Source organism: Lepisma saccharinum, chromosome 8 (genome assembly GCF_977018435.1).
Source record: "Lepisma saccharinum chromosome 8, izLepSacc3.1, whole genome shotgun sequence".
NCBI classification, from domain to species: domain Eukaryota; kingdom Metazoa; phylum Arthropoda; class Insecta; order Zygentoma; family Lepismatidae; genus Lepisma; species Lepisma saccharinum.
This window is the reverse complement of record NC_139236.1, coordinates 75099839-75112690: the sequence shown is the minus strand read 5'-3', so window position 1 is coordinate 75112690 and position 12852 is coordinate 75099839. Positions and strand designations below refer to the sequence as shown.

At 34.7% G+C, this 12852-nt stretch overlaps 1 protein-coding gene across 5 annotated transcripts in view; it reads left to right on the top strand.

Annotated features, from left to right (window-relative positions):
- LOC145991146 (uncharacterized) overlaps positions 1 to 12852 on the top strand; it is a 150591-nt gene that overhangs the window by 41077 nt on the left and 96662 nt on the right. Inside the window, exon 3 of one of the 5 annotated variants that reach the window (XM_083126941.1) lies at positions 4763 to 6074. The exons of the other annotated variants lie outside the window; for them this stretch is intronic. Coding sequence (XP_082983067.1) covers positions 4763 to 5885 — 1123 coding nt within the window. The 3' untranslated portion in view covers positions 5886 to 6074. Of the gene's footprint in view, positions 1 to 4762; positions 6075 to 12852 lie in introns of those variants that run through there. 5 annotated transcript variants of the gene reach the window in all.

Here is a 12852-nt window from a genome sequence, read left to right as displayed (position 1 = left end):
CCAGCTCAGAACAAATTACCCTTCCCTTAGCATTGTGTTTCCATTAATTAGGTTTAGATGTATTTTACATAGATTCTACATTTCAAAGAACCATCTATGTTCCTGAATCTTAGAATTCACTGATGCATCTTGGGCTAATTTTCAAGACTTGATATTATTTCTTTGTGTTTGTTGTCACACTGGGAAAAAAAGTTGTCAAGTCATTACGAAAAATTAAAGAGTTGGAAGTGGTCAGAATAAAAACTGGCATTTTTAAAAAAAAAACAGATTTTCCAACAACTTTTTTGGTTGGTTTTTTTCGGCTTTTCCCCCCAAAGTGTTTCATATCAATGAAAATACGTTATTTAGCTGCATTTTTCTTGTTTCATAGCTATCGTATATATCTCTCTACTGTAAAAAAACATGTCTAAATTGAAAATACAACTTTCGACATGGAATTCATAACTAGACACAAGCAGTAGTTGAAAACATACTTGCTTTTTGGAATGAATGTTTTTTCCCCAAGTGTTAACTTCATATTTCAGTAGGCTTATGAAATATATCTACATAGTACGTAAACACACAACTAGAGTACTCTTGTACATATGTTGTAAATAGAATCTGATAATATGATATAATTTTCATTGTTTGAATTTGTGAACATGCACATGAACAAGAAAAAAGAAGAAAGAAAGAAACACTATCCAAGTGCACAGTGTCCTAAAAATAAGGCAGAAACTGAAGTAGATTGGGCACAAATGGCAAAAAAAAAAAGAAATCATTAAAAAATCTAGCTTTCAGTAAAATTTTATTTGTTTAAGTCCACTTTATGCTCAGATATGCTAATTGTGATTGGACCTACAGCTTAAAATGGGACCTGAACCACTGTGTGTTCATTGTGCATTGAACTTGGGAACTCTTGAATACGGAGCAACATCGTTATTTTATGCAATCAGGGAGGTTCATTCTTTTATATATGTCTGGCCATTTTCCAACAGTACTTGGAAATGTTAGTTACTTTGGGATCTAAATCACTCTTGTAGTAGTAGTAGCATACTGATCTTGAGTATCAAATGCGGACAATATATGCATGTAGATCTGCATACATACGATGAATTGTATAGTTTTAAATTGTCTTGAAACATATAATAGTTTAATATTAACATTTGCTTCATTTTTTGTGACATCAATGGCACAAGTCTGTGAAAGTGAAAGTTTGTTTTAAGCTACTTTTATTCTCAGATAGTCTGAACTGGATTGGGCATAAAGTTTTAAAATGGAATCAAAATCTTTATGCAATATATCTTCACTGAGGATCAAACCAGGTACTCGTCCAGTACAAGGAAACAGGGTTACCGCTATGCCATTAGGAAGACACGTACATAAACTCACGTGTGGCCAAAAACAAATTAGTAGCTACAGGATATCCAAAATGTCACGCATCCGAGATTTGGACTGTACGTAACTTGTGCAAAAAGTGATAAACATAAATCTTACATTGGGTATTAATTTTGTCCATGCAGATATTTTTTAAACATTAAATTATAAAATCGTGTTGTTCATGAATGTTCAGTACAGGGAAAAGTCAGTAACATGTAAAATAGAATGCTGCAGCAAGTGCTATTTGCTTGAGTGTCTAATAGTTCGCACAGGCAAAACAAGCGGTATATCCTCGAAGACCAGTAGTTTACGTATAACTTTAATTTGTCTGGTAGTGGACCCTTAAATATAGATTATGAAGTGAAAGACGAAGTGAATAATCATCCCCATGTTTCACTCGCTCTCGGCCCTTGATTTTCGCGTATAAAAATCAAACTAGTGGTCATAGTGTAATGAAATTTGCTACGGACATACCTTGGTGTATAAGAAGCATGGTGACATCACAGCAACTTGGAAGTGGTCACCATGAGCATCAATGCATGTCTGCACATGTTGCTTGCAGTATCTTCACCAAATATTGAATGGAAGACTTTGCAGGCAATTTACAGACCCCAAACTGTGCAGTAAATTGTCGCTAGCATGCCTTTATGGACTCCATTTTTTAGTACGTGCGAACAATAAACACATGCTCTTCCACTGAGTATTGCTGCCTAGAAATATCTCAGCTGATTTTTGTCATGCTACTGGAAACATGATTAATAGGATGTAGACACTTCTGTAATGAATAGGTACGTGTTTATTCTGATTTTCACTAAATAATAGCAACTTGGAAGAATGTTAAATTCCTTGTATTTTGATTGTGTGATTACTGGGTATTAAAATGAGAGACAATCACAGATTTGAATACATCTCTCTGGTGCTCATGTTCTTCACTGGAAATCTTTTGCTTTTGAATCTGGGGTAAGGAGTGACCTTTTGAGAAGGGTCCCAAAAGACCATTTCACTTCATCCCAGTAACTGCAGTCTTGCAGGTCAATGAGGCATGGCCAGCATACTCCCATGTAGGAGTGTGTGTTGCCCTGTATCTTATCCTTACATGTGCTGATTGCCCTTTTACATCCCCAGCTTTAAACATGGTAAGGAGATTTTTGTACTCTCAGATTTGTGTTTTATTTTTATGCATGGTAAGGTGCTTGGCCCCATAAATTGTGACTGTCTAAGTACTGAGCACACCCACAATTTTAATTTCAATCAATCGATCAAGCTTTTGAATAGTTTTTGTTCTTGTATGCATGTTGAATGTCTACTTTATTGTTACCTGAGCTCAAAGTAACGCCCACCGGAAAATGTTCAGCAGCTGAAGATGGTGCTAAAAGAGGAATGGATTCAGTTATCACCTGAACTCGTGAACGGCCTTGTCCACAGTATGCACTTACTGCATAGCTATGAGAAGTGATCACATCCTCTACTAAGGACCATTGGGTCTCTTCAGTAAATCTCCAACGGAGCTGTATATCCAATCTATGAGGTACTGCTATGTAACCATTCCTGGATATGTGTGATTGTCAACTGTTCTGGTTTGTGTGGTCTCTATCCATTTTTGTGCAGTGCTTCTGAATCTTCTGAAGTACGACTGGTCTGCTGTTTCTGCAGATACATGCACTATGTTCATATTCAAGTGTCATTCTTAATTTTAGCACACTAGTGTGTGTGTGTATTTATATTTATTGAAAAGCTTGTATTTGCATTCCTATTTTAAAATGTAAACTCAAACATGAGATTTTAAATTTTCCTCTCATATTAAAAGTGTTAAATTGTAGTCATTTTCATGTTATTTGCAGTCCAAAGATTAAAAAATGGAATAATATAAAGATTCCAACATAAATCACCCAGATTATGATAGTTACGATTTAGGGGTGTAAGGGGTGACCTTCCACGTAGTACACCCTGGACTGAAGACTAACGAGGCTCTGGCGACTGGCCCCATGGCCAGTATAATTTTGTGTGTGTTGTCCTGTTTTTTTGTCTTTGTGTGTGCTGAGTGCCCGTTTACAGCCTCAGCTTTTAACAGAAGTCAGAACATTTTAAGATTTTTAATTATGCAACGTTAGAGTTGTTCTTTGTAATGATAAGGGGCTGGCCCCCGTATAATGTGATGGGAGCAAAATAGCCTAAGTGCTGACGCTCCCACAATTTTAAAATCAAATCAAATCAAAACATAGTTACGATTTTAATATAGAAGTCAACAAATTTAGCAGATTTCACAAACATTGCAATGCAATAAAAAAATTTATATAATTGAATCCATTCGCGTCATTTAATTTTTTTTCACAAGAATTGAAAGGGCTGTTGCTTATATTTTGACATTTTTTTTTATATATAAAAAAATTCAAATACCACAGTCATGTTGAATTTCAAATTAAAGCTCAATAGAAACCGAACGACATGGCATGAAATTGAGCTTTCTGGGCCAGGATTTCAGAATGTTAAAGATTTGTTATTTTTGCTTTTTTGAATGCCGGTAGCTAAGAAAGGAAGTCGTCCAAAAATTATAAAAAATATATTCTTGTCAACTTTAGTTTGCCACTGTGTCAGAAATTAACAATTTCTGTTAAAGTTCAGCCCATTGGTTGATATCGCATGGAATGACCCTGAATGTGTTCTGACACTGACTGAAATTGTTTAGCCTGTGAAATTGTTTATCCTGATCAAGACTTATACCAAAGTAAGCATAATAATTTAATTTTTTTGAAACTAACATTTCTTCTTTGCTTTTATGACAGATATCTGTCATGAGTGTATCAAAACGAATTACGGGTATTCAAGCACTGACGAGGGGTCATTGTAACATGCACATTGAAAAGTTACCAAAATTGCAAAAAGCAAATACCAACTGATTGCACGCTGGCCTTTGATCAAGCCAAGTATGAACTCACATTCCTTAGCTAAACTCCTTCCCATTGCACAGAAAGAAGGAAGGGGCAGGTGGTGGTAGATGTCTTTCGCTGAGTATTGTAAATGCTACGCAAGAATGTTCATTGATCCCTGTCCTTATTAGAACACACAAGAATTGGTAAAAACTAAATTATGTAAAATACTAACAGTCAAAACCTTTTGAAAAAACTTATTTTCTTTTGGGTTAACATTCATTATTGCTTTCAGATATTGTAGAGAACTGGATGTTACTTTTAGTGTTTCCAAAATTGTATTTTTACCTGGAAATAAATTTTTCATCATTATTGCAGCATTTGGAAATCTTGTTTAAATGTTTTATAATTACCAGTTGGTAATTTGCATTCAGAAACTACATAAGAAATAGTTCAAAACTGAGTAAGGTATTAGTACATTTTTCTGAAATATTCTGCCATAAATTGTCTTTAAACATATATATATCTCCTTCCAGGTTATCATCGGATTACACATTGTCTAGAAGTACCTTTCAGCAAGAATGTATGGGTAGTGATACACATTCATATCTTAGGGAGACTACTTTTGTTTCGGAAAATCATAGTGTTGAAAAGCCATTTGTGTGTACCACATGTAACAAATCATTTGCAAACAAGAAAGCTCTTAGAAGACATTCAAGAATTCATAGTGGACAGGATCTCTGTGTATGTACAATGTGTAACAAATCATTTGCTCACAGGAAACTTCTTATAATACATTCAAGAATTCATACTGGAGAGAAACCCTATGTGTGTACCACATGTAACAAATCATTTGCAGACAAGGGAACTCTTAGGAGACATTCAAGAATTCATAGTGGAGAGGATCTCTGTGTGTGTACAACATGTAACAAATCATTTGCAAACCAACGAAATCTTAGAAGTCATTCAACAATTCATAGTGGACAGGAACTCCATGTGTGTACAAAGTGTAACAGATCATTTGCTCGCAAGGAGTATCTTAGATCACATGAAAAAGTTCATAGTGGAGAGAAGCCCCATGTTTGTTCATGGTGTAACAAATCATTTGCTCGCAAGGATGATCTTAGAGTACATGCAAGAACACATAGTGGAGAGAAACCCTATGTGTGTACAGTGTGTAACAAACAATATGCTCACAGGGAAAATCTCAGAGAACATGAAAGAATTCATACAGGAGAGAAGCCCTATGTATGTTCAGTGTGTAATAAAGCATTTGCAGTGAAGGTACACCTAATAGGACATACAAGAGTTCATAGTGGAGAGAAACCATATGTGTGTACAATATGTAACAAACAATTTGCTCAGAAGGCCCATGTTATAAAACATGAAAGAATTCATACTGGGGAGAAGCCCCATGTATGTACAGTGTGTAACAAAGCATTTACACGGAAGGACGATCTTACAAGACATACAAGAATTCATACTGGAGAGAAACCCTATGTGTGTACAACATGTAACAAATCATTTGCACGCCTGAGGCTTTTAAAAGGACATGTAAGAATGCATCCTGAAGTGAAGCCTTATGTATGTGCAGTGTGTAACAAAGCATTTTCACGGAAAGAAAATCTTAAAAGACATTCAAAACTCCACAGTGAATAGAAACCGTACGTGTGTACAACATGCAACAACATTTACTCACACGGAACTTCTTGGAGAACATTCAAGAATTGATACCGGAGAGATGCCCTACATATGTTCTGCATATAACAATGCATTAGCACACTCGAAAAATCTTAGAAGACACTTGAGTAGTGGAGAGACATGTCTTGGCTGTTCATGCATCAGGTTATTTGGTATATCCCCTTTATTGTCGGGACTTTAAAGTCTCATATTCTATGAATGCTTACTACATGTCGCAGTTAGTTTCTCCCTCATTGGGCCTTCGTCGCAGTGTCTCCTGCGTCTCCTGAATGGGACCCATTCGGATGAATGCCTCTATTGCCACGATTTGTGTCTGAACCGGCCAACGTTCCAGTGTGAGACTTGCAGCTGCCTAAGCATGGGAAATTTCTTCGCATGCGTACCTGCATTCCGACAGGGTTGCCAACTTATATTGCAACACTGTTAAGCCTTGTTTCCATGTTAATAAAACATAGAAATGCTGACGAAGGCAAACTTTTATAGTATAAAAATATTGATAAAAATGTTGTGAAGTTTCATCTGAAGAAGACCCTTTTAGAGGGTGGAAATATTACGTTTTTATGTATATTTTTATACTATAAAAGTTTGCCTTGGTCAGCATTTTAATGTTTCATCAACTTATATTCTTCTTCTTCTTCTTCTTTTGCTCTACAGCCCTTGGTGGGCTCTGGCATCCCACATCAACTTATATTGGTAGATACAATATGCGCCACCCTATATATAAAGTCCCTGGATTTATGATGTATTTCAGAGTAAGAATAGTAATTGTCTACGCAAATTAAAAATTATCATTTCCACATCAATTATATGTAAATTTGTGTGCTTCTATGTAATACAAAACACAATTACACGTTAGTGCAAAATATGTGAAGCGTAGTATGTGAAGTATGACATTTAAGAATTTTTGAGTCTAGTTAATTGGAAAGGTTGATTACATTAATGTTGAACTTGTAATTCTTGAACAAATATTCCTATATTTGACATGAGAAAAGTTGATTGTGGTTTTGTGTGTTCATACTATTGTTTGTACATTGTCGAAAATTGTATAATTGGAAGTGTAAAGGCCTCATATTTAGTTTCTAAGGTCTAAATCACCATCCCTGAGACCTTCTGTAAACAAACTGTCTCACCGATTCGATGTATCACTCCGCGTCAGCTGATCCATGACCGCAATCATCTGCTGTTACACTCATAGTTCGCCGCACCTATTCATTTTATATAAGAGCCTCTGAATGTGAGAACCCGTTCTCAAAACATCAGACGAATATGCAGCCGCATACATTGTTACTCTCCCGGTCATTCTCTCTTTCATAACCCTTAAAACTGCAGACACTGACACACCACTGCACTGGGATACCAACTTAACCACTTCATTTACTGGTTTCTCAGGATACTACTGACAGAACGTTACATAAATATTGAGTAGAATCTGTTTCTCACCCCTTTTCAAAGGCTGTCCTTGCTGGTGTTTTGAAAACAAGCTCGGAGTAAACGGAGACTTTCCTTCACGCATAGAACTCTGCATGTTATTTTTCTAAGGCTAAGTCAGGCAATATTACTAAGTTGCACTACTTCCTTGCTGTTCACATGATTATTTTTAGAAAATAACCAATGTTATAAAATATCATTATGTACACAAATCTCTAAGTTCATTGAAAGTTATATTACTACAAAATGTTCACACTTATCTTGCCTTGCCATGTCACCAAGTTATTTTACGAAGTGCACTATATTTGGCGGAACAAAAATCGTTATTAGGATGCTTGTCAAAGTTTCCAACCGCAATAAATTTACGAACTTTTTGTCTTGTTTTGATCATCATCAATATATTTATTGGACTTACAGCAATGCATATGGCTGTTTATGCCCATTATATATTTTATTTACATAAAATGTACAAACAAATTTCAAATACACTCCTATCTATATCAAACCTTAGAAATATACATTACCATGTTATATCATTTTGTCTAAAAAATGCAAGTAAAATATATTCAAAGAATTCTTCTTCTTCTTCTTTTTTTTGTCCCTGTCAGCATTATCTTGTCGACTTTGGACATCGTTATTGTTTTTTTTTTATTTCTTTTAATGTTTTCTTCTAAAGTTGGCAGTTAGTCTCACAAATTAATCGGAATCACAAATATATAACAATTATTATAAATAATTCACTTTTTTTGTCCATTTTGCTGTTTCTTAAAAATCACTTTATATTTCAAGTCTACATTTTCGAGAATATGCATACAGCATCCATATTAATGAAGGGGATAAATCTGTTAAAATGGATGATAGTGATATTGGAAATGGAATTTTTAAACGTTGAAAACCTTTGTAGAGTATGATTTGTTGATCTGAATAGATTGGACATTCTAGAATTAAATGTTGAGCATCAGGATTATTATTGCCACATTTACAATTTTCTTGAGTTTTAATTTTTATTTTTGCTAAATGTGCTGGTGTACGTACGTGTCCTGTTCTTAATCTATTAATAAAAACTATGACTTGCCGTGGGAGTGTGTATGAATTAAACCAAGGGACTTTAGATTTAAATTCTGCAATCCATCTATATGTGTTGCCCACAAACTTAAATTGATCTTTGCACCATTCATTCCATTGTTCCATAAGTTTGATTTTTACTCGTGGTAATAAATCAGTATACATTAACCTATTGAAACTTATGAGTTGTAAATCTCTGGCCTGTTTAGCGTATATGTCCACTCTATCATTTCCTACATTAATATCATGTGCTTTGACATAACTGAATTGTATGTCAATGTTTCTTTTGCAAGCAAGTTGAATTTGTTGAATAATTAAAATAATAAGATATGATTGGTGACATAATTTGGGATAGGATGTAGATAATGCTTGAAGAACACTCAGCGAATCTGTAAGGAGAAGAATTTTTTTAAAGTCTTCCGCTATTCCATATTGTAAGGCTTTGTATAGGGCGTAACTTTCCGCAGTAAAAATAGATGAATCTATAGGTAATCTAAATTGTTGATAAATGTTTTTCTCTGGGATGTAATAGGCACATCCTACACTATTGTTATTCTTAGAACCATCGGTGTAAATCATTACATGCATTGGCCATTTTTCTCTGTACAATGCATGTAAACCTAGATCTCTGAAGTGGATTGAACATTGAGTATATAATGGAATATCTAGTTGATAGATCAAAGGATGTAAGAGAGTGAAAGTATTAGATCGAAGTTCTGGAAATAAGTAATGACAGTATACAAGGAAATATGAGGTGGTATGAGGATTTATTACATCGGCTTCAGCCCATTGTTTTTGTATTTCAAACAATTTATTAAATGGATGAGGATGATTTTCCCATGATTTAAGGAGGAATTTTATTGTTAATTGAATCCGCCTGTGACTCAAAGAAGTCTCTTTACTCTCCATATAAACACTTACATTGGGGCTTGATTGCATAAGACCTAGACAAATTCTCAATGCTTTTCTTTGTAATATATCTATTTTGTCGAGTAGATTGGATTTTGCTCCCCCGTAGCTGAAAGCTGCATAGTCGAAAAATGAGCGAAAGCAATTTCTATAAAAGAGAAGTAAAATTTTTGGGTGGCCTCCCCATTTTGTTGTTGTCATGCTACGAATTATGTTTAAAAACTTTTGACCTTTGTTTAATAAATATAAAATGTGTGTATTCCATGTAAAACGTCTATCAAAATGTACACCTAAATATTTGTGAGAATCTGTCACTGGGATGTCAGAAATTTGTAAAATATTATTGGGATAACTATCTGTGCGTTTGTTATTAAAGCAAATGATTTTGGATTTATTTTCACTAAGGGTTAATCCTGCATTATGAAACCATTCTCTAATGGTGTTAATTAATCTCTGTGTTTTAATTATACCTTGGGTTGCATCATCTGTAGTACAGTAAAAACAGAAATCATCTGCGTATTGTACTAACTGGAACGGATAAAGAGGTAAGGAGTGAATTTCATTTGTGTAAATATTAAATAATAAAGGACTTAAAGGTGCACCTTGAGGAATTCCTATGCTAGTGAAACGAGGGTCACTAATTGTTTCTGAGAACCATCCATATATCTTTCTATTGGAATATAGGTTCCATATGATTAACGATAATTGAGGATGAATGAAAAGATTTTCTAATTTGTTACAAAGCATATGTAAATTGATAGAATCATATGCTTTTTCCACATCTATAAAAAGACTATAACAGTGTGAACGACTAATTTTGCTATTTTGAATTGCAGTGCTTAGGATAGCTATTGCATCTTGACTGCCATAATTGATTCTAAAGCCAAGTTTAGTAGGATAAAAGAAACGTTGACGTTCTAGTGTCCAGGTAATTCTGAGGTATATCGTTCGTTCGAATATTTTTTCCAAAACTGAAATTAACATTATGGGTCTGTAAGATGTAGCACAATGTGGTGATTTATTTGCTTTTAAAACTGGGAGAACTATATAATCTTTCCACTCCCTCAGTACTATACCGGTACGGAATATGTTATTGTAAAAAGATACAAGAATATCTAAACCTGCTTTAGGTAGATATTTTATGGCTTGGTATGGTATTCCATCTAAACCTGGTGCAGTGGGTTTAATATTATTAATTATGTTTTTTAATTCCTCTGTAGAAATGGGAGGGAATTCAAGTGAAAAGTTAGAAATATTTTCCTCTATTTTTTTATATGGAAGGTGTACTGATGGTGGAGCCAAAAGCATTAAAAATTGGTCTTGCCAACTATTATCTATAGGTTTTCTACGAGGTGGACATGGTTTACGTAAGGAATTAAATTTATGCCACACATTTCGGGATGATTCCTGCATGTCTATTGAATTGCAATATTTAATCCACGCTTCACGTTTTGCTTGTAGAAATATTTTTTTTCCTTGTGCTATTGATTTTTTCCATAATATTCGATTTTCAAGGGTAGGATATGAAGCAAAATGATTCTCACTCCTTTTTCGGTTGGCTTTTGCTGTCTCGCATTCCGAAGTCCACCAATGAATTTTTGGAAAAATTAGTCGTGAAAAATTTACTCTTTTTCGTGAACTGAGAATGTCTAAAACTTCTGTGATATATTGGAGTAGTGTATAGTATGAAACCGATTGAGAGGAATTTATTTGTTCTTTAAGTATATAAGAATCTATTAAAATTGTATATGATTCCCATGATATATTATTAATTTTCCAGCGATTTATGGGAAATATGATATGTTGAATTGGTTGTGAGGATATAAAATGTGAATGAATATAAATGGGATAATGATCACTACCATACATTTCTTCCGCTGTGGTCCACTGAAATTTTGGTAATAATGATTCTGATATTATAGTGAGGTCTATTGATGAGGGATTATTTCCGTTGCGTGGGACGTGGGTGGGCGATCCATCATTTAGAACAATAAATGAGTTGTTTTCTATCCAGTCGGCAATGCTGGACCCAAGTCTGTCTGATGATTGTGAGCCCCAAATGTTATGATGACCATTAAAATCTCCAACAATGATGTATGGGCTAGGGGTATTTTTTGTCAATGCTTCTAAATCTGACGGTTTTATATTCTGAGAATTGTAATTTGATGGGATATAAATATTGATTATTGTTATTTTTTTCCCCTCTATGAAGATTTGGATAGCACGTGCTTCTACTTTATAATCGCGGAAGAGTTTATGGTGTTTGGATATCTGAATTTCCTGATATGATATTGATTCGTGGACATATATGCTAATACCTCGTTCATTTTCAGAATAGGGTGGGGCTAAACAATTATAATGAACAATTTTGTATGTTTCGTACTGTCTACCCTTAGTTTCCTGTAAGCAAAGAATTACATTAAGTCCAATTTTCGTGTAGAAAAGCTAATAATATTCCATTGAATGAGAAACATCTTCTGCTATGTGTATCCTACTTGTTCTGTTTGAAAGTAAGGTTTTGTAACACATTTAATAGATTTATGGATAGTTCATTGATATGTTGTAAAAGCTGTTTTTGTTGATGTAACTCTTTGAGTTCAACTAGAGTTGACCATAGGAGTGGTATTGTTTTGAGAAGTTAGGTGTAGACTTCGTGAATATTACCGATAGATGGGGGAGGTTGATCAATGATTTTTGTCGACCATTCAGAATGTCGATTGTTCGTAGAATTAGCAGAAGCGAAGATATTTTTCCCTATAGATGAGGAAGGAGTAATATCAGACTCCGTTGAGGAGCTTTCTGCTTTTGATGTTATGTGATCTGGATTATTGGGAACCATATGTCTCGCCTTGTTATGATATTTTCTTTTGTGCTTTGTAGGTTCATTGTTTTTTTTGTGTGCAATATTAGGTATCTCAACTATGTCTGGATGTGGAATTACTTTTGGGTCCACTGTGTCGTGTTCCAAAGAAAATTGTTGTCTTCATATATTATTGAAAATGGGCTCCACAGTTGTAATGGTTTTTGTGTTAGTAGATGATTGTTCTTGTGAGCTTTTATTTTTTAAGTCAGTGGGTGGTGATCTGGAATATTGTTGAATGGGTGGAAACTCTTTAAAATTAATTGTGGGCTTCAAAATTTCCTCTGCTAGGTTGTGGAATATAAGTCCCTTCTATCATTTGTTTAGCTTCACGGTATGATAAATTATTTAGAGCCATACGTTCCTGGATTTGACGCTCTTTGTGCCACATTGGGCAATTTTTATCAAGGGCTGAATGGGACCCCTGGCAATTCGAACACTTGGCAGGGAGATTACATGAATCTCCGTGTTTAATTGCTCCACAGGTAGCGCATTTAGACTGTGAACGACATTGGTTGGCCGTGTGAGCGAATCTGAAACAGTTTCTACATTGAATGACTGTTTTCTGTCGGGGTGTTACTTCATATATGCTGCTATTTATGGCTACTTTTTCTGGGAGATGTCTACCTTGGAATGTCAAACACACTAGTTTAGTATTTCGTA